The 20,072-nt window shown below is 38.0% G+C and overlaps 3 protein-coding genes across 6 annotated transcripts; 1 reads left to right on the plus strand and 2 right to left on the minus strand.

The window, feature by feature from the left end:
* The first annotated feature begins 1,677 nt into the window (after positions 1-1,677).
* On the plus strand, positions 1,678-7,451 carry LOC121750112 (arabinosyltransferase XEG113-like). Its single transcript, XM_042144570.1, has 13 exons — positions 1,678-2,067; positions 3,004-3,300; positions 3,381-3,586; positions 4,086-4,191; positions 4,657-4,913; positions 5,063-5,198; positions 5,479-5,573; positions 5,674-5,727; positions 5,975-6,088; positions 6,288-6,386; positions 6,458-6,577; positions 6,846-6,932; positions 7,012-7,451. Exons 1-13 carry the CDS (start codon positions 1,890-1,892, stop codon positions 7,177-7,179), a joined length of 1,917 nt encoding a protein of 638 aa, XP_042000504.1. The 5' UTR covers positions 1,678-1,889; the 3' UTR covers positions 7,180-7,451.
* Positions 7,452-7,809: 358 nt separating this feature from the next.
* On the minus strand, positions 7,810-12,428 carry LOC121750107 (ABC transporter E family member 2). 2 transcript variants are annotated; one of them, XM_042144565.1, is made up of 12 exons: positions 12,292-12,428; positions 12,060-12,171; positions 11,368-11,453; positions 11,180-11,277; positions 10,989-11,106; positions 10,805-10,894; positions 9,982-10,286; positions 9,706-9,901; positions 9,439-9,624; positions 9,084-9,353; positions 8,389-8,634; positions 7,810-8,308 (listed from the first exon to the last, which is right to left on the minus strand). In XM_042144565.1, the coding sequence occupies exons 2-12, from the start codon at positions 12,163-12,165 to the stop codon at positions 8,189-8,191; spliced, it is 1,821 nt and encodes a 606-aa protein (XP_042000499.1). In that variant the 5' UTR covers positions 12,166-12,171; positions 12,292-12,428; the 3' UTR covers positions 7,810-8,188. The 2 variants fall into 2 exon arrangements, with proteins under 2 accessions (XP_042000499.1, XP_042000500.1); XM_042144566.1 differs by having other exon boundaries at positions 12,287-12,428.
* Positions 12,429-15,196: 2,768 nt separating this feature from the next.
* LOC121752468 (glycine-rich protein A3-like) lies at positions 15,197-17,204 on the minus strand. Of its 3 annotated transcripts, none has more exons than XM_042147557.1 (3): positions 17,053-17,204; positions 16,176-16,450; positions 15,197-15,675 (listed from the first exon to the last, which is right to left on the minus strand). In XM_042147557.1, exons 2-3 carry the CDS (start codon positions 16,420-16,422, stop codon positions 15,434-15,436), a joined length of 489 nt encoding a protein of 162 aa, XP_042003491.1. In that variant the 5' UTR covers positions 16,423-16,450; positions 17,053-17,204; the 3' UTR covers positions 15,197-15,433. The 3 variants fall into 3 exon arrangements, with proteins under 3 accessions (XP_042003491.1, XP_042003490.1, XP_042003489.1); XM_042147556.1 differs by having other exon boundaries at positions 15,197-15,669; positions 16,152-16,450; XM_042147555.1 differs by having other exon boundaries at positions 16,152-16,450; positions 17,053-17,203.
* Between the last annotated feature and the right edge of the window lie 2,868 nt (positions 17,205-20,072).

The following is a 20,072-nucleotide window of genomic DNA, read 5'->3' on the forward strand; positions in this document are numbered from 1 at the left end:
TTGTTGACATAAATAATATAGGTCGTTGACATGAAGATATTTTTTGTTGACATTAATTATTTGTAAAATGTTGTTGTTGACATAATAGTTGACATAAATAACGTTTGTTGTTGACATCGTAGTTGACATAATGTCTCCGTAGTTGACATCGAACAAAAATTATGAATGAGTGACTGAAAATGCATCTTAGTTCTCAATTAAGCCCAAAAATCTCAACCTAAATCCTTAGATAGTGAGACCTATATTATTAAATTGATATAACTTTTTAAAAATAGAATGCACATATGTTTGTGGGACGGAAGGAATATAATGCTACGAACTTGTGCCCACAGTTTTTCTTATTGAGCTTAATATAATAGTAGTATTGTTAGGCCGCGTTTGATTTTGGTGGATGGCATAAATAAAATATAATATTGTGAGAATAAAGTAGGATCGGATTATTTAAATTATTTGGTGTTGTATTTGGATTGATTGATTACTGTTTAAAATTTATAACTCTAAATGTTAAAAAAAAAGATTGAAGGATGATTAAATCATCAAATTACCGCCTTTGAGGTGTCCAAAAATAATGTAAACTGAAATTCGATTAAGTTTAATTATTTAATCGATCAAGCTTTATTGGTCAAGCCCAATTTATGTTAGCCCGTTATATATTTATAGGCTTCTGACGCCAGGCCGCGGAACTGAAATTTGAATTAGGCCCATTTAAGTTTTATTAATTTGAGGAAGGTGCTGTGAACTGACTTTATTATACTAAATACAGAAAGAAATAATTTTTTATTGCTGATCTAATTCAGATGGAATCAAATAGCATGAACTCAGATGTTAATCCAACTAGAAATAAATGAGTTGACCTTAATAGATCGATAAAGAGAGTTGTGATCGAAATTTCAAGGCCAGGCCCAAATTTGAAGAAGATTTAGTATTTGATGAGAAGTGACGGAGAAGATTAAAATGTAGTGATTCTTTTCAAATTTCAATTACCTACATCACATGCTTCATCTAATCCACTCTCTAATTTCAATGTACTTTTAGGAAACATTTAATTCAAATTTGAAGTGCAAACAAATTCATATTTGTAAGATGTTTTTATCAAATTTATTCATAATTCGAGATCCTATGGTCAGATCCGATTTTAAATATTAACAATTGTACACATACCTAACCCACAATTATTTACTCTGTCCTGCAATGCTAATAAAATTCTAAATCACCTAATGACTTGGTCCACTTCCATGTTACAGAGTATTATATAGTATTAAATCAAGATGTAACAAATCAATTAATTTAATCAGGCAATGTTAATTGACAGAATTGGACATTACGGTGGCTGTTGACTTTTAGTGGGCCAGACGATGTATTGCGGTTGGGACGATTTTAGCCCTGTCTTATTAGCTTTATTCATTAATTCTGATTCTGTTCCCTACTAAATGATTTTAGATTCAATAGTCTATTTTTCTCCTTCATACTAAACTCCATATAAATTTATTTAATTTCAATATGGTTGGTTTTAGTTGAATTTGCACTAATAATCACGAGTTTGTTGTACTTAATCAGAGCATATACTTATTTTTTTTAAATGAAATAATGAAATTGTAGTTGAATATTAGTACTACTAATAAAATAGGAGTATCTCGATTTTGCACTTTTAATTAAAAAATGTATAAAATGATATTGCAATCTGCAAATCACAGCTAAAACCCCTCTCTCTCTCTCTCTCTCCTTCCTGCTAAAGGTTGAAAATTCAACTGACATTTGGAATTGGGTGATTAGATTCAGTTGAGAACCATGATCGAAACGGAAAAGTAACTTGAAATGATATTCCATTGATGCCTAGGGTTCCAATTTCTTCGTAATTTGTTGTATACGGAGGAAAGCTGAGGGATTTAATGGGTTGGAGCAATCCATTCAAGGAGGTGGCGACTTCCAGGCCATTGTTCCTGACGATCTACGCCACCGTGATTATCGGATTATTAGTTTCTTCATTTTATGTCTTCTCCGCAGTTTTCTCCGGCTCCAACTCCTTCTCTTCCTCCTCCTGGATTGTGTCCAGCGCCAACGCCACTGGTGAGTCTAGTTTCTGGCTTCTTTTTTTTTTCAAATGCGTACAAAAAAAATCTGTGTTTTCGTAGCTATGCGGTGTTTACGCAATTAAATGCGATGCGAGTACGTAGCTCAGTTGGAGGCTTGTGTGGTTTCTCTGTATAATTTAATGTAGCTTTAGATTTGTTGGAGTTTAGTTTGGATGTTGTTGCTTTTTGGAGATTTTGATTTAATGAGCCTTTGTTTTTACGTTTAGTATGTTTTACTCGATAATTGAGTGTTTGACCTATTGGTGCATCTGCCTGGGGAAGCACATACAGTTTGGTAATGGTTTCTTAGTTTATTTAGTTACTTTTTTGGGAGGGTAACAACTAGCAATTCAGTTGACTATAATTTAGGTAAAAGCACTTCTCTAACTTTGATGGCTAAATGTATGTTGGATGATGTGTTTAAGATTCATCTTAAAATCAGCGCACCTTCCATTGTACGATCTAAATCTAGATATGACTCTTCTAGATTAATCAGCGCCATTGGCTGCGATTGATTTTAATCTGCACAGTGCACTAAAATGATAAGTGACATCAAGTTCATGGAAAATTAGGCTTAAGGTCATGACTGCTCGGTTCATTGGATGTTCTAAACACTTTTTTCCAATTTCTTCTATAATAGTAGCTCCTATATCCATAAGTTTCCTAATTGTGTGTAAGTTAAATGAGAATTGTTAGAATGGTCCTGCTTATTGGACTACCTTCAGTCATACTCTTATATGATAATCATGTTCCTTTTCTCCCCAGAAATAATAGAGGAATAACGACTTTTTTTCCAGTCATGATAACAAGGCTAAGTGCATAACTAATTAGTACCCTCTAAATTGCTATTTTAAGACAAGCTTTAATGTGTTATCTTGGTGGTAGTAACTGCTGTATTTACAAATGTTATTTTTCCCTCCCTGCATGGCAGAATCACATTCAATATCCTTCCACCCGGTATCTGATTCTTCCATTCACGTAGTGGCTGGTGTGACTCTGGATAACACCTCTGAACATAGAAAAGAATCTCTGCAGCCTATTTGGAAGGCTCCTGCTCCTGGTTCAAAAATGCCACCTTTGGAGACTTTTAAATTGACCAAGGAACTGGTCAGGAAAAGGGTGAAGGATAATGTTATAATTGTGACATTTGGTAATTTCGCGTTCATGGATTTCATTCTGAGTTGGGTTAAACACTTATCAGATATGGGGGTTGACAACCTTCTTGTTGGTACGTATGCTATGGATGGAGAAACATTACATTGTGCCACTTAATTGATATAGTAAAATAATCAAGTGATAATTTTTCAGGGGCAATGGACATAAAATTGTTGGAGGCTCTTTACTCGAAGGGTGTTCCAGTTTTTGATATGGGTAGTCATATGAGCACAGTTGATGTTGGATGGGGCTCTCCAACATTTCATAAGATGGGTAGAGAGAAGGTTATTCTGATAGATTCTTTCTTACCTTTCGGCTTTGAGTTACTGATGTGCGATACTGACATGGTCTGGTTAAAGGTAATTCTTAAACACCTATCAGTAAATGTCTTTCTGTTTGTTCCTATAATCCTTTTTGGCACATTCCTCTGCTGTGGATATTTGTTTGTTCCTATAATCCTTTTTGGCACATTCTTCTGCTGTGGATATTTCTTTGGTTTTTGAAGAGAACTGTCATTCTGTTTGTATCCAAATGGACTGAGGCACAGGGTGTGTATGCTTACATCTGACATATATATGTTTGTATGGGTGCTAGGCACAGCTATGTTTTGTATGAATGACTCAGTGCTCATGCCACTAGCGGTTGAGGATTTAAAAATTGAATCTTTAGGTGTCCTCTAAATATATGTCAAGTTGATAAGTCGAATTATTTTTCTAGATAAATATTGAATTCAAGTATGGAGCTTACTCAATTTTTTCCTTCTATTTCCCCTTCTTTTTCAAGTTACTCAGTTACAAAGTAGAGGAATAAAGTTAGTTTTCTTCATATCTTTTAACAACTATAAATTGTTTTGAACAGAACCCGCTTCCTTATCTTGCGCGTTTTCCTGAAGCAGACGTGCTTACTTCTACTGATCAAGTTGCACCAACAGTAGTAGATGATCGATTGGATGACTGGAGACTAGGTAACACGTCCAAGTATGAATTTTGTGTCACTTACTGCTTTCTCTTTCTTAAAGTGAATAGAACTTCTTCCTCGACATCAGTCAGAACATTGTGCCAATATAATTATGTAGATTCTACTTTTTACCGATTGAGGTGGTTGGTTAGTCTTTTTTAATATTATACTGGGCCAACTTTGTTTTAATATTATGTTTCCCCTGTTTCATAAAGAATGTTGTGACAATCATCGAAAAACTTATTGCAAAAATAAGACCTTTACTGAATAGAGGATTGATTACTTGGTACAATTTGGTTGTTCAAGAATCAGAAAATAGCGTCTGAAAACAGATAGAATTCTTTGCCAGTCAATGGGCTTAATCTACAAAATTCCTTCATCTTAGTTGTGTTTATATACATTTCAAATTTACTCTTCCTTGAACCCCCACGCGATATTTGTGATTGTTATTTTTTATTTTTCCTGCGAACAGCTGGGGCAGCCTACAACATAGGAATTTTTCACTGGAGACCAACTCCTTCCTCGAAAAAGTTAGCAAAAGAATGGAAGGAAATGCTTATAGCAGATGATAAGATATGGGATCAAAACGGTTTCAATGAGATTGTTCGCAAGCAGCTGGGCCCATCTGTTGATGAAGATAGTGGACTTGTATATGCTTATGATGGAGAGCTTAAGCTAGGCCTTCTTCCAGCAAGTATATTTTGTAGTGGACATACTTACTTCGTCCAGGTGGCTTAGTTTGTATGCTTAGTACAAACTTTAATTAGTCTGACTTAACAGTAAAAAGAGATAAGAAAGTCCAGAGAAATGATTTTGCAAGTCTGACGGTGAAAATTCAACATGCATGGCATTCTAATGGATTTTCCTATATTTGTCAGGCCCTATATGAACAACTTAGACTGGAGCCGTATGCTGTGCACACCACATTCCAGTATGGTGGTACTGAAGGAAAACGCCATCGATTACGTGAAGCTAAGGTTTTCTATGATCCACCGGAGTATTATGATACCCCAGGTTATCATTCTTTTGATTCCCCTCCCATTTTTGTCATTATATTTTGACCTACCTGTTTTGGTCCCCAAAAGGTATAACTTAAACATTCGTATTATCAGTAAATTATTCTCTAGAAAAAATTCCATATTTTGCCAAAGTTATAACTTTTGGTGTCCTGGAGAGGGGAATGATAAATAAGGGAAGGGGAATATTAAAATATTAGGATGCAGGAGTACTTGCAACATTGAGCAGCTTGCTTACCAAGCATAATCTATTTCTGATTCTTTGGACATCATTGCAGGAGGATTTTTGACATTTAAACCTCATATTCCAAAGAACTTGATGCTAGATGGAGAGCATAACATTGACTCTCACTTTGCTCTTGTCAATTACCAAGTATGTGCTCATAGAATTTTCAGTTCATTATTATTTTTAAACTGTCAATTCTAGTAGGATTTTGCGCCTGCATTAAACTACAGTTGTTCCTAACTTTCAGATAAAGCAGATACGAACTGCTCTTGCCATTGCTTCATTGTTGGGTCGCACATTGGTAAGAACTGATGTGGTCTACTGATATATTTAACCACTTCCCACCATTCTCTTTTGTTTTATATAATCATATCATATATTTAACCACTTCCCACCATGAGAGTAACTTAACTGACCTGGGATTCCTCATTTATAATGTGACTGCAGTAGTAACCAATATATCTATCTGGATAGCATATGTTACATCTAGTTTACTCACACATGTTTTGGAGTTCATCTTGTGATCTTTGTTCTTATTTTGGTTTTAGGTAATGCCTCCACTATGGTGCAGGTTGGATAGGCTGTGGTTTGGACATCCAGGGATTTTGCAAGGCACCTTGACTAGGCAACCATTCATTTGTCCTTTGGATCATGTGTTTGAGGTATTACTTCTCATCTCTCTCCAATTTTATGCTGTTAGCATTGTCATGCCACCAAGATGATGCTAAAATAATGCATATAGTAAATAGTTTGTTAGGAAAACAATGACTATTAATGCAATATACCATAGTGATTTAAGTAGCCTTTTAATGAATTATATCATGTGCCTACTGAAACAGTTTCCTTGAATTTTTAATGCAGGTTAATGTAATGTTAAAAGAACTCCCAGTGGAGGAATTTGGACCGGATATTAATATTAGAGAGTATTCTTTCTTAGAAAATCCATATATGCCGCAAGAGGTTAATGCTTCTAACTTAAACAGAAACAATGTGCACTCTGTGCTTTACTGACATACACGTCTTTTATACAGGTGAAAGATTCATGGCTTGATGTGCATCTCTGTCAAGAAGGATCGCCTGGTTGTGGTGTTTCAAACAGCACAAATCCAGCTGGCATTCTCAAGTTCCCAAAGCGAAGTACAGAGGAAATGGTAACTCGGATTTTGACTAGGCTCATTTATTTCGATTTTGTTTCCTTCATATTCCCATAATGTAGGTGCTCAAATGGCATGATTGGAATATCAGCTTTGTACCATTCCTACACTTTGAAGCATTGAGATTGGTTTTGGGAAACTACTGCAAAATTTTCAGATGATTCACAATTTAATAGGAGTATTTAACTTTTTGCTGCCATTAAAATCCCACTTCATCTTGTTACTTGTACCAAAGTTTAAAATTTTACTTTGTTCCTACCTACAGTTCAAAACCATATTCTCACCATTGAAGGACGTCAAAGTCATTCAGTTCTCATCGATGCAAGAAGCCTTCTTAGGATTCAGTGACAAGGCATGCCATTCCTCTCAACCAATTTTCTATTACTTGTCATTCTTGTTTGGATACCGGAACTCATATTTCCTTCGAACAGGAGACGGAAGAAAGATTCAGGAGGCGTATGAAGCGGTACACAGGCATTTGGTGCTGTGTGGAGGATCACAGCCCGGGCCACATATACTATGACGTGTATTGGGATGAAAAGCCTGGTTGGAAGGCAAAACCTCCCCAGACTCCAGAAGAGGATCACCCCCCACTTTGAGGCTTGTCATTTTGTAATATTATGCTTGCATTGCAAATTTGGGGAAAAGAAGAAAGCATCAGAATGTTCCAATCCTCAATCATCCAAGGTTTGATGGGGTCTGCAAATACAGCTACGAAAATCTATACATAGAGATGACACGAGTTTCCTTTTCCTTTTGTTCTTCTTTTACTTGTTTTCTACTCTTCCCGGGTTAGTGTTAAAGCTCTCTCTGTAACCTGTATCTTAGAACAATTATATTATTTTTATCGGAAAAATGTTGGGCTTAAAAATGTAGCTATGCAAATAATTGGGAGCTCAAGCGGACATGTCATTGTATTTTTTGTTAGTTTTGATGAAGAGAGTTGTTGCAGAGAAAGAAGTTTTAGGAAGTTTTATAAGTTAATGCATTATCAACTAGAAAGTAATGATAGAGTTGGCATCATCATTGTCGTTGCTTTGTTATCAGCACCAGCAGACGAGCACCATGTGTTCGTGTGGATATGCTCGGTAAGTCAGGGAGACTCCATGAGACTCGTGATTTCATCGAGAATCTGCCTAGGATCAGCAGTCGAGCACCATGTGTTGGTGTGGGTATGCTCACAAAGCTGCAGGCATGCAGGGAGTTGAGGGGTGTGATACATGATAACAGATCAAGAAACTAACTGGTGTCATTCTTAATGAAGAGTAACTTGTAAACAATAGTTGTCGTCCATAAAACAAAAATGAGTAAATAGGGTACAAATATATTGGTCGATGTGTGCTTAAAACCAACAAACAGAAGGTAAATACTCAGTTACAAACTCTCTCATAATCTGAAACTTTTGAACAAAAAAAAACTAGCTGGCGAGCCAACCAGCACCATTGTCCAATAAGCATTCGATCACGTCACTGCAAAAACAACCTCCGACCTCATCAACTTTGAGAACCACAAGATGAACCATACTCATCGTCAGCTTTGAGAACCACAACATTCTGTTGACATCCAGGTGCTCGCAAATGTGGTAACCGGGGAGCAAATGGCTGCAAGTTAGTCATCCAAATAATAGTAAGATCCAGCGGCCTTCTGCTCCCGATCCTTAGTCGACTCCAGTTTGTTGATTCTAGGCCGGAAATTCGTGGGGTCTCTTCTGAACGTGATATCCAGGTGCTACATATAAAAAAAATGATTAATGCAGATGAACGGTTAACCATTATAGAAGAAAATTTGAAAAAATAGACGTGGCTTACAGATAAGAACAGGTTCATTCCAGTCAAAAGAGATTGAGGTGAATTGGCAACACAATCAATGGATGGTTTTCCTTCATACACAATCACCCTATCAGCAAGGTATGTTGCCATGATGAAATCATGCTCCACAACAAATGCAGTCTTCTTCGCATGGAGTATAAATCTCTTTATGACTTTTGAGGCAACAATACGCTGCTCTGAGTCGAGATATGCACTTGGTTCATCTATCAAATATATATCAGCTGGCTGCAGCCACATACCAAAATAAACAAAGAAGTATAAATGAGAAGCAAAACACCAAAAAGGATGCATCGAATATTCAAATGGAAAACCAACAAATTTTGAATGTGTATTACCATTTTAGCATTATTGATTTCTATCTTATCGTAATTGAACACGTTCGTGTAGTAAAAATTCATTAAGCAACAATCCAAATCCTTTTCAAGAAATCATAGCTATGAGATAAAAAGCACCAACCACAAGGGGGGAGGCAAATTTATTCATCCAAAATAGCAACATATGCACAATGAACTCCCCGGTTCGGGAAAAAAATCATGGAAAAAAGTAAAATTCCAAAGTTGAAACTGAAGCCGCCACCAAAAAACAGAACATATAAAATGATGATAATGAACAAATTTAGGTCTCGGGCAATACATAACAAGAATATGGATGATAATCATATGAAGGGACCTCACCTTTCCAAGACAAAGAGTGAGGGCAACTCTCTGTAATTCTCCACCAGAAAGATTCACAACCTCTTGATCCATCAATTGTTCAATCAATAGAGGCTTCATCACGTCTGATACAAACTGTGGATGCATGTATGAATCACGGATTTTTGAATGCAACAGCATTCTCACAGTATTCTGAAATTTAGGACTGATTTTCTGTGGCTTGTAAGAGACATGGAACTCAGGAATTTCCACATCAGATCCTTCTACAGAATCAGGTTTCAGAAGGCCAGCCTAAGATTTGGGAGGACAACAGTATTAGCATATACAAACAAAGTTAACATGTTTTTTAAAGTAAACAACTATACAACAAATGTACCAGCATCCGTATGAAGGTTGTCTTTCCTGTTCCATTTTCTCCAAGCATCACAATAATTTGTGAATCAGTGAATTCACCCTCCACAACCTTGAGCCTAAAGTTTCCCTGAGTCTTAGTCATGGTTGGATACTTGTATCTTGCATATGTTTCAATTTCTTCAGCACTTTCTTGTGGAGTCTCTGCAACCTGCAAGGAGAAGTACATTTTATGGAAATTGGCGTCTGAGTTGCCCAAAAAACATGTTAGAAGCAATAAAATAGGAATTACCTTAAATGTAAGAGATTCATCTCTAAACCTAAGATTTTCAGTTGGCACAAATCCAGCAAGGAAAATATTAATTCCTTCTCTAACAGAGAATGGAAGAGTAACCACCCCATATACACCAGGTCTCCCATAAAGACAGCATATGAAGTCCGACAAATAATCAAGCACACTAAGATCATGCTCTACCACAATCACATAGCTGAAAACAAATAAGATAAGTCATAACCATGTATAAATTTCATACCTGGACAGTTAACAGAAAAAATGTATATCACTGACCTATTAGGTCGAAGCAGGGATCTGACAACTTGGGCAGCTTTGAGTCTTTGTTTAACATCAAGATAACTTGATGGCTCATCAAACATATAAATTTCTGCATTCTGCACAGCAACAACAGCTATGGCAAACCTCTGAAGCTCTCCACCAGATAAATCTCCCACATTACGGTCCATAACCTGAATCAACTCAAGGTCAGCAGCAAGTTCTTGTTTCATATCTCTCTCATCTTTCTGAGAAAGAACTTGTCCAACGTTTCCTTGAACAGCTTTAGGGATGTGATCAACATACTGGGGTTTGATGATTGCCTGAGAATAAATGCATCACAGCAAGATAAGATGAGACAGATCAATAAACTTGAACAAAATAAAAGACATTGAAAATAACATGACAAAAAAATGAAGATTAAAAATTTAATACTTAAGGTACGCTAAGGATACAACAGTAGGTCGATATATATGATCTCGTATACAAGCTTATGATTAAAAATTACCTGCTACCTTAGTTACTTGAAGAAAATAAATCCCACTACCATTATTATGTCAATTAATGAAGAATAAGAGTTAATATATTTAAGATAAGCTAGGGAAACAATGGTAGTTCAATATATAGTTTCATATACAAGCTTATGATAACAAAGTGCTTCCCACTGGACCAAATCTATCCTATATAACACCTAAAAAAACTCCAACACTCAGAAGAACCCTGGTCAATGTATATATATCCTAACATTGAACACTAAGCATATGAATTGCAAGAACGAATACGAATTAAGAAGCAGAAACAAATAAAGCATTCTAGCAACATCTTTAATCTGAGCTAACACCTTTAAATTATCTTCAAGAATTCGGGTGAAGTAATTTTGCAGCTCAGATCCTCTAAAATAAGTCAATATTTCCTGCCAATCAGGAGGATTCTGCAAAAAATACAGAGCGAGAGAGAAAATGTCAAGGAACGTGTTGATATCCAAAGGAAAATTCTAAGGTAGTTGAATTGCTAGAGAAAGTTACTTTAAAGCGTCCCAAGTTAGGTTTCAACTTCCCAGCCAAAACTTTAAGCGCAGTAGATTTTCCAATGCCATTAGTTCCCACCAGGCCCAGAACTTGCCCAGGTCTCGGTACAGGTAATCTGCAATAACGTTCACAAAGTCAGAAAGCAACAGAAACAAGCAAGTTGCTTATGAAACTTCTCTTGAACCAACCTATGCAATTTAAAGGTGTTAGGACCATAACGATGGGTTGTATCCTTGTCCAAGTCTTTTGGTAGATTAATAATCTGAATTGCTTCAAATGGACATTTCTGGAAGAGCATGCAGAACAAGTAAGGGGACAACTGTACATCCAATTCAACAAATAAACTTGTATTTCATTTCTATCCTGCATGACAAACCTTCACACAGATACCACATCCAATACACAACTCCTCTGAGATGAAAGCTATCTTGGATGCAGGAGTCACTTCTATGCAAAGTTTACCTGGATGAACACAGCAGCATATATAAAAAATTACAAAATTCCAAAACACAAAATAAATTAAAAATCAATATGATGGGATCATCAGTAAATCAATATAGAATGTAGCTAAGTTTGGCAAACAGGATTCATGAAAGGATAAATATAATGTTTTAGCATTTGACTCTACAAGTGGGAACAACAAATTCATTCGTTGCTGATATTATTAACACAGAACGGTGCAAATTGATTCAATGGTAAGACTAAGTTATACCCTAATCAAGCATTATTTATTCACAACAGTACTTCATCCAAATTTGCACAACGTGATTGATTGAACTGAGCAGTGCAATAAGTGCTTATAATAAGAAGCACCAATTCACGCCTACCTCTCAGATAAGAACGCAAAAAGTACATCACTTAGGATTTAGGGGTATCGTCTTATGACCAATTAATACTTCAGATGCCAAATTCTCAAATGCAATTAGCACCCACCCCTCGAAAATTAACCATATGACATAGTAAAAACCAATTCAGATCGCAAATTAACAAATTAAGCTGAAACAAATAGAACCAGTGCCATATAACCATGCCGAAGAAGATAGTATCTAGGAATTAGGGGAGTTTTACCTGTTTTGACAACAGGGCAACTTTTTTTGCACTCCTGGCGACATTTCTTAGGCTTGCACTTGTCGGAGCTCACAATAGCGATACGCGTCAGTTTCTGATCCGACATCTCTCTCTATTGAAATCAAAATCAAGAGAAATTTAAGCCTAATTCAATTCAGTTGATCGGATGATATTATACGGATGCGTATGCGTGAATGAGTTGGCATAGGAAAAAGTAAAGGCATCACCTCACCTGGCTGCGAGATTCGGGAGAGAGAGAGAGAGGATGGCTGTTGGAAGACACACGCAGAAGAAAGATAAGCGGTGCTAGGGTTCCAAAGAGGGAATAAAGGATTGAAGGGTTTTCTCGTTAGTAGTAGACGTAGTACTCTTTCTTATTTTTCGACTAATTCACTTTATTAATTTGCTACTAATTTAACTATAAACCAAATGCTTTTTAATAGTAATAATAATCATAATTGAATAAAAATAGGAGTAGACCTTTGGTAATTTATAATTGTCCTTGTGTAGTATATTAATACATTAATATAAGTCTAATGGGAGTTAATTACAACCCATGAGAGCATCTCCAATGGTCGGCTAGCGGACCGGCTAGCCGATTCCTGGCGTTGGCCGGTCGCTAGCCGAACCATTGTAGGCGGCGAGCGGCAAAACGGCTAGCTGATCGGCGAGCTCTAGCCGCTAGCCGCCATTGTAGGCCCGGAATCGGCTAGAGGATTTTTTTTATTTAAATTTTATGTAATTTTTTTTAATTTAAATAAAATTATTGCATTTTCCCGTATCTGTGTCGTAAATTTAATTCCGTATTTGCGTGATTGTAATTTTAAATTTTGTAATTCCATAATTCGTGTGTGGAAGAGGAGTTTTTTTTAATTATGTCATTTTTTTAATGAACTTTTTTTAATTTAAATGAAATTATTGAATTTTTCCGTATCTGTGTCGTAAATTTAATTCCGTATTTGCGTGATTGTAATTTTTAATTTTGTAATTCCGTAATTCATGTGTGGAAGAGAGGTTTTTTTAATTATGTACTTTTTTTAATTTAAATAAAATTATTGGATTTTCCCGTATCTGTGTCGTAAATTTAATTCCGTATTTTGTGTGATTGTCAATTATTTATTTTATATAATTTTGAGTGATGTGGCTAGGCTATTGCTGGGCTATTTGCTTGTCCTGATAATGTGGTATGATGATTTTTAGTGCTGATGATGTGGTAGAAGGAGTTTGTGGATGTGCTATGGCTGGACGAAAGCCATTGTGGATGCCTTGATAACCGAATAGCAAATTTATTTTACTACTTTAAAAAAAATACTACTATACAAAAACTGACAGACTTTTATAAGAACACTCACACCACAACGTGGGACTTTGCCCTCGAACACATATGAGTGAACATTCATATTTTGGATTGGACCCAATCTAATTTTATGAGAAAAGAATCCGAACCAATCCAGAAAATCCAAAATTGCATAAAAGTATTACTCCAAAATTATAAATTTGAAAGTCCAATACCATAATCCAAAAAGTCATCAAGCATTATTGGTCAGATCCCATATACCTAACGCATATGTGCACCATGAGCTTGAAATTGTGCCAAGACGCATAGTTGTATAGTATTTCTCCAGCGAGCATGATGAGGCATACATGTATTTCGTAAGTGATTTTGTATCTGTAAATCGTATTTCTCCGATATTATTTCTCCAACGAGCATTCTTAGATGAGAGGACTTATAACACTGCAGAAGTGCATAGTCACGACGCGATGACTCGCAGGCAGTGACGTCTAGAACAATTCAAGGCAACGCATGCAAATCACAAACACAATGCGACGAGAGTGCCTCAAATGGTTTTTGTCGCGAGGTCGTTGAAACATTTTGTGATTCATATTTGAGAAGGTCGATGGGGCAAAGACACCCAACATTTGATGAATATGCATGAGAGGCGTCACAAATTCTTATAAATGATACAAAGCATCCATTACATGCATTAGAAATGGAAAAGTTGTTTTGTTCAAAGGTAGGAGGAGGCTAAGCAAAAGGACGCTGAACTCACTTCTGCTATACTCCAAGCACGTTGAGCAATTTATGAAAGGTTTGTCTTGTCCACATTATCAATCAAACATATCCAAAGTAATCCAAGATGAAAAGAAGAGGCAACTTATTTCATAGATGACGAGGCTGACTCTAGCTCGACATTTGATGCACTAGATGAATTCCCACATATCGAAGCCAACGATTAGAAATGAAAAACTCGATCTCATTGAAGAAATTTGAACATATCCCTTTAGACAATGAAGAATATCCCTTAGTATTATGTAAGTACTAATTCATCACTCCCCCATTAATTGTTCACGTTTGTCATTTTCGTCCACCCCCTATTAATTATCCACTCTCTTTTTTTTTTATCATAATTGGTAAGTAGCTCCACTTCCACTTACTCATTTCAATCACATTTTATTATAAAATTAATATATAAAAGTGAGACTCATATTTCACTAATTTTTTCAACCAACTTTTCTTTATATTTCTTAAAATTCGTGTTGGAACAAAAAAAAATTAATAATGTGTTTTTGAGTTTAAAATTATGTAATTTTCAAATTTTAATTATGCATGTTTGAATTTTTATGATGTATAGTAATTGTTTTAATTTGTAGTCATTTAGTTAATTTCTTAAATATCACAATTTTAATAAACACATGATATTATTGATTAATAAAATAAATAATGAATTAAAATAAGTGATGTGACCAAAGTGTGGCCTCATTTGTGGTAAATGAGTCGTGGGTGTTTCGTATTATGCCAAAATGTTGGACTTGTGAATAGCATGGTTGCGACTCGCGAGTATTTGCATTACACTGCTTCCACAATTAACCTTCTTCCCAATATTAAGCGATTCTAAGTTGCTTTCACCAAAGATAACAAGATAGACCATGTTAATACATAACAATTAAAAAAAACCCCAATGAAATCATGATTCGAGAAGGGAAGAAAAGGAACACACAGCAATATCTTTGAATGAAAAGAAAGAAGAAACAAAACTACCACCAACAATGTATCACCAAAAAATCTGACTTTCACATGCAACATCATACTCATTCAGAAACAATCAATACCCCAAGTGGTTAGAAAGAAACATGAGTGGTATCCGTAAAATAATCGTTGATTTTCAATTGTAATATTAGCTCAAAGCAACAAGTTAGGATGTAAAGTCACACTAAATATTAAGAAATAGGAACACTAAGCTCTAAAGCCATCAGGCCGAGCTAGCCATAGGTTGATAAAAAAGAAAAGGAAATTACAGAGTCATGATGGCTGCTTCATATATATATATATATATATATATGTAAATCATAGTTTCAATGTCAAGGAGGGATGATTATTTCCACTTCTTGAACATGCCTTTGCCCTTGTGCTTCCCGTGCTTACCGAACTTACCATGCTTGAACTTGCCATGTTTCATCTTCCCATGGCCATAATGACCACCCATCATGCCATGTGGACCAGCACCATAAGCTCCATAGCCTCCATGTCCGTGTGCTCCATGTGCCACATGAGAGGCAACACCGTAGGCAGCTGCGGCAGCAGCACCTCCGGCTATCATTCCTCCAATTCCTGCTCCTGAAAGGGGAAACCTTAGTGAGATTCCTCTACATACTGAATCAATATCGATACAGCACATAGAACTTATATGTTAGAACACAAAATCTTGTAGGGAAGGATGGTTGAATGCAATTCAGAAGGAATAAAGGACTAGTGAGATTGGCATTCTAAAAAGATAATCATTCCACAAACATGGCGATAGTATACCCGATTTTGGGTTCAATATCTATCCCAAATGTGTATAATCGTATTTAACTCGACAGTCATCAAGCATTTCGATTTCACAAAACTAAGCTTCCAAGCTCAACCCTGGTCATATCCGTTAAACCAGAAGACGAAACGAAGCTATTTATGAAACAAGGCAACCACAGTTATCACATGAGGATGCACCTATACCACCCTCTAAATGAACACAATACAATACATAGGATGCTAAACCACTCTGTCATTAGCATAACACATGCATAGGGATACAAAAAATCGAGGTACAACACCTGAGTGATGTTGACCAGGATAACCTGCTGGCGGGTAGCCTTGGTGAGGGGGATATCCAGCTGGCGGGTAGCCTTGTTGAGGGGGATATCCAGCCGGAGGATAACCTTGGTGAGGAGGATATCCTGCTGGAGGATAGCCCTGTGGAGGGTAGCCTCCAGGTGCGGGTGGGTACTGCCCCGGTGGGTATCCGTGCGGATAATGGCCGTGACCAGAGAAGAGCCCTTTGTCAGATGAGTCAGCTTCATCATGTTTGTCCTTTCCACCTCCCATCTTGTCTAATATTACTCGTTGCTATCAACTGAAACGATACAAAACCATATATTGAAAGAGGATGATGAGCAATTGAGCATATGTTATATTTTATAAGATACATTTATTATATATAGCTCACGAATGCAACTAAAAGGCACAAGGTAATGCTTCTAAAACAAGGATTCCAACATCTCAACTGAAATCAATCTCCTAACCTCAAGCGCTGTATAAATATAATAAACATATTCAATGATTTCTTTCACAAACCAACAACATTTCCAGTTTCCACAAACAAAATCAAGCATTATATTTAAATATTAAGAAGGAAACAACATGCACCGCTGAATTTCTGAATCTAAAAACAGTTTCATTCGATTTCTCTTGAATATAAAAAGATTTTACTTAGTAGACCGATTTCATGAAATCATAAATTCACAAAAAAGTACCTGGATTTCTACCAAAAAAACAAACAATGAATCATGCACACTAAAAGCAACCAAACAAAACGAAGGAATCAGTTGCACAAACTGATCATAACCGCATTAAATCACCGATAATCGGATCCATATACCAACCTTTCACGTATTACACAGAAACACGGTACAAAAAAATTAGTAAAGCTATATTTATAGAAAATTGAGAGATCACCTTCAAAATATCACAAAAAGCGTGCGGTAGATTTGAATGTGAGAGGAAGAACGGAAGTGCGCAGATTTGCGGATGTTTATAGCAACGAAATAACAACCTTTCGAAGTTGATGGTAAATTAAATTCGATTCCCCGCGTTGATTATACGCGTACATGACGTGTTTTCATAGATATTTCTTCGCACTGACACGTGGCTATTTGGTCTACTTTCTATATTTGAATAGTAGTAGTACCAATTTTTTTTGGATAAGTTCATTTGGTATAAATCGGATAGTCCGGCCCATGGCTGATCTTAATTTATCAGCCCGGACCCACGCACAGGCTTTCATGGTTTGCGCGCGAAGCACAAAGGCAATGGAACTATTCTATATATCAATTGGTTCATGTTTAACATCAATTCAGTGTTAATATCAGAATCGATGGAGAAATTTTCCCTATCCGCCGACAGGCGTGGCGGACGTCCGCCATTAGGCAGCAGGGGGCGGACGCGGACGTGCGTTGCGGACACCGGAGTTTCGCGGCATTCCGGGGACGTCCGTCGTGACGTCCGCCATTGCGGTGACACGACGGACGTCCCGATTTTTTATTTTAAAAAAAAAACTCTATATATACGGCTCGTTGAACTTCATTTCATTCGCATCATTTGTTTTAACGAGTTTCTCTCTCTAATTTCATTTCTTTTGAAGATAAACGTAGCACCTCGATAGTGATTCCCCCACCACGAGTGAGTCACAAACACCGACTTTTCCCTTTAGAGTTGGAGGAAATGCCGGCGGAAGTGCACCGATGATCGGGATGATGCTCGGAATGGCGCCGATGATGCCCCAAGCCCAAATGAGTACCGCGATGACGAGGATGATGCCCCGAATGCCGAGGATGAGTGTCGCGATGACGGAGATGATGCCCCAGATGCCCGCGATGATGATGTCCGGGATGATGCAGGGCATGTCTGCCGCTGCGGGGGGGGGGGGGGGGGGGGGCAGGCAGGGGGTCCTCCAATCACCTGTGGACAATGTCTATCGCTCCTACATGGATTTATTGTCTAGTGATTCCCCAGAGTACTCATCTGGAGACTCAGTTCACCGGCATTGAGACTTTCTCATTTGAGGAGTTGGGGCTATCTACGGTCAGGGAGTCTCCCACTGAGATGCCATCGGCGGCAGGGAGGACGCGGAAGCAAGGGAGGGGGAAGGGCAAGGGCACTACCTCGTCTGCGCGTGCGGGGAACGAGGGTGGGGCGGGAGCCGAGGGGGAGGGGAAGGAAGCCGGCGGGAAAAAAATGACCATCTAGAGCATAGGGGAGTGCGTCGCGCTGGCAAAGGCCAGGATCAGTGTAGTCGAGGATCCCTACGTCGGGGCTAACCAGCATATCGACATAATGTGGTGGCGATTAGCCGAAGCTACCTCCAATTCAAACCGCCAGGTGGGAAGTCTCACGATGGAGAACAATGCCGGAAACAGTGGGAGCGGCTGAGGAGGCAGCTCAGCCGATTTGCTGGCATCTACCAAAACAACCTCCGCACGGCAACCAGTAGCATGTCCGCCAATGATGTGAAGCTTATGTCTCACCAGCAGTTCCCCGACAGTGAATTGGGTTTTGAGGAATTCAAATATTGAGAGGTCTATCTTCTGGTGCAGACTTTCGCCAAGTTTAGTTCGGGTGTTGAAGCTGGCTGGCCGAAGCGGACGAAGATCAATGCCTCCGGGGAGTACAGCAGCAGTGCCGGTTCCCACGAACTCTCTGACGCCGAGGCAGAGTTCCCGACCCCTCAATCGTCTTCCCGCCACCGTCGCCCAGTTGGGCAAAAAGACCTCCATGCGGATGGCTAGGGGAAGCGCCAGCGGGTCTGGACCCGAGGTCCAATCGGCAGCTCCTTCCTAGATCGATCCCGAGCTCCCTTCACTCGCCCGCATACATCAGCATGATTCACTTTTAATCACCATGGAGAAGTGGCTTTCAGCGACTGACCACTTATACAAGTTGATGCTGAAGGATTCATTGACAGTATGCAGCGCGATTTGGGGATGCCACCCCTGCCCGGGAGTGACGACGGGACTGGCGGCGGGGACGACGAGGAGTGAGACGGGGGCTGTATTTGTCGAAGCTTTAGGTTGTTTTTTTAACTATGTATTTTTTTAATAATTATGTATGTTTTTTGTTTTAAATAAAGTGGTTGCATTTTTTCCGTATTCGTGTCGAAATTTTAATTCCTTAAATTGTTTAATTCGGTGAATTTTTATTATTGTGGATGTCCGTTGGGATGTCTTTGGGATGTTTACTATTGTGCAGTAGGATGTCCTTATGACGTGGCAGGAAGTGTTTTTGGATGTACGCCTGGACATCCGTCCCACTATGGATGCTCTTACCGTTAACCGGAATTCCCCAACTTGTTCTATAATCTTCTAGATAGAAATCATAGAATCACCCCAAAAAGCATGAATTTGCTAAATCAGTAGACGTTTACTCGATCTATTTCGATTCTCAACCCCCAACAACTTTTCCTAGCATGGTTTGATTCCTACGCTAAGAGTTCTCTATATTTAATTTCACCCAAAACCAGCCCGAGAGATGTTGAGAGGCATTATTAACTGGTTTCAGTGTTCCGCTGTGTGGCATTTCTATTAGAATGAGATGTTGAGAGCTGATTCTCTATGATGAACGGTCCAATTCAAATCTACCGATGCGATGTATGTATAATGTAGTATATGCTTTTTTGAATTAGCCACCTCAAGAGTTTGATTGTTTTCTTCTTTTAAAAAAATAGGGGTCAATCTCTGCAGAGATACAGCCAGCGTCAATGGATCACCGCGCGGTCTATCATCAGACGATGAAAAGGACGGTATTGTACATGTGGTTGTCTCTTTCTACTGTTTGCAAATTGCAAAAAGTGTGTGCTGAATGGTGGCACTGCACTACATCAAGTAGAAAATGACAAGGATTTGTTATATTCAAGAATCCACTCATAGATATAGAGTGGGCCCTTCTCCAATTATTTTACTCAATTTGTCAGAGAGTTAGTT

This window comes from Salvia splendens, chromosome 10 (genome assembly GCF_004379255.2).
Source record: "Salvia splendens isolate huo1 chromosome 10, SspV2, whole genome shotgun sequence".
Taxonomy (NCBI): Eukaryota; Viridiplantae; Streptophyta; class Magnoliopsida; order Lamiales; family Lamiaceae; genus Salvia; species Salvia splendens.

Excerpts from the sequence above, each read along its gene's own strand:
- LOC121750112 (XM_042144570.1), top strand. The coding sequence starts at position 1,890 with ATGGGTTGGAGCAATCCATTCAAGGAGGTGGCGACTTCCAGGCCATTG. Across the intron at positions 3,587-4,085 it reads CTGACATGGTCTGGTTAAAG|AACCCGCTTCCTTATCTTGC; the intron begins GTAATTCTTAAA and ends TGTTTTGAACAG. Across the intron at positions 4,192-4,656 it reads ATTGGATGACTGGAGACTAG|CTGGGGCAGCCTACAACATA; the intron begins GTAACACGTCCA and ends TCCTGCGAACAG.
- LOC121750107 (XM_042144565.1), bottom strand. The coding sequence starts at position 12,165 with ATGTCGGATCAGAAACTGACGCGTATCGCTATTGTGAGCTCCGACAAG. Across the intron at positions 8,635-9,083 it reads TCACTCTTTGTCTTGGAAAG|CCAGCTGATATATATTTGAT; the intron begins GTGAGGTCCCTT and ends ATGTGGCTGCAG. Across the intron at positions 8,309-8,388 it reads GAATGAACCTGTTCTTATCT|CACCTGGATATCACGTTCAG; the intron begins GTAAGCCACGTC and ends TTTTATATGTAG.
- LOC121752468 (XM_042147555.1), bottom strand. The coding sequence starts at position 16,422 with ATGGGAGGTGGAAAGGACAAACATGATGAAGCTGACTCATCTGACAAA. Across the intron at positions 15,676-16,151 it reads TCCTGGTCAACATCACTCAG|GAGCAGGAATTGGAGGAATG; the intron begins GTGTTGTACCTC and ends TTCCCCTTTCAG.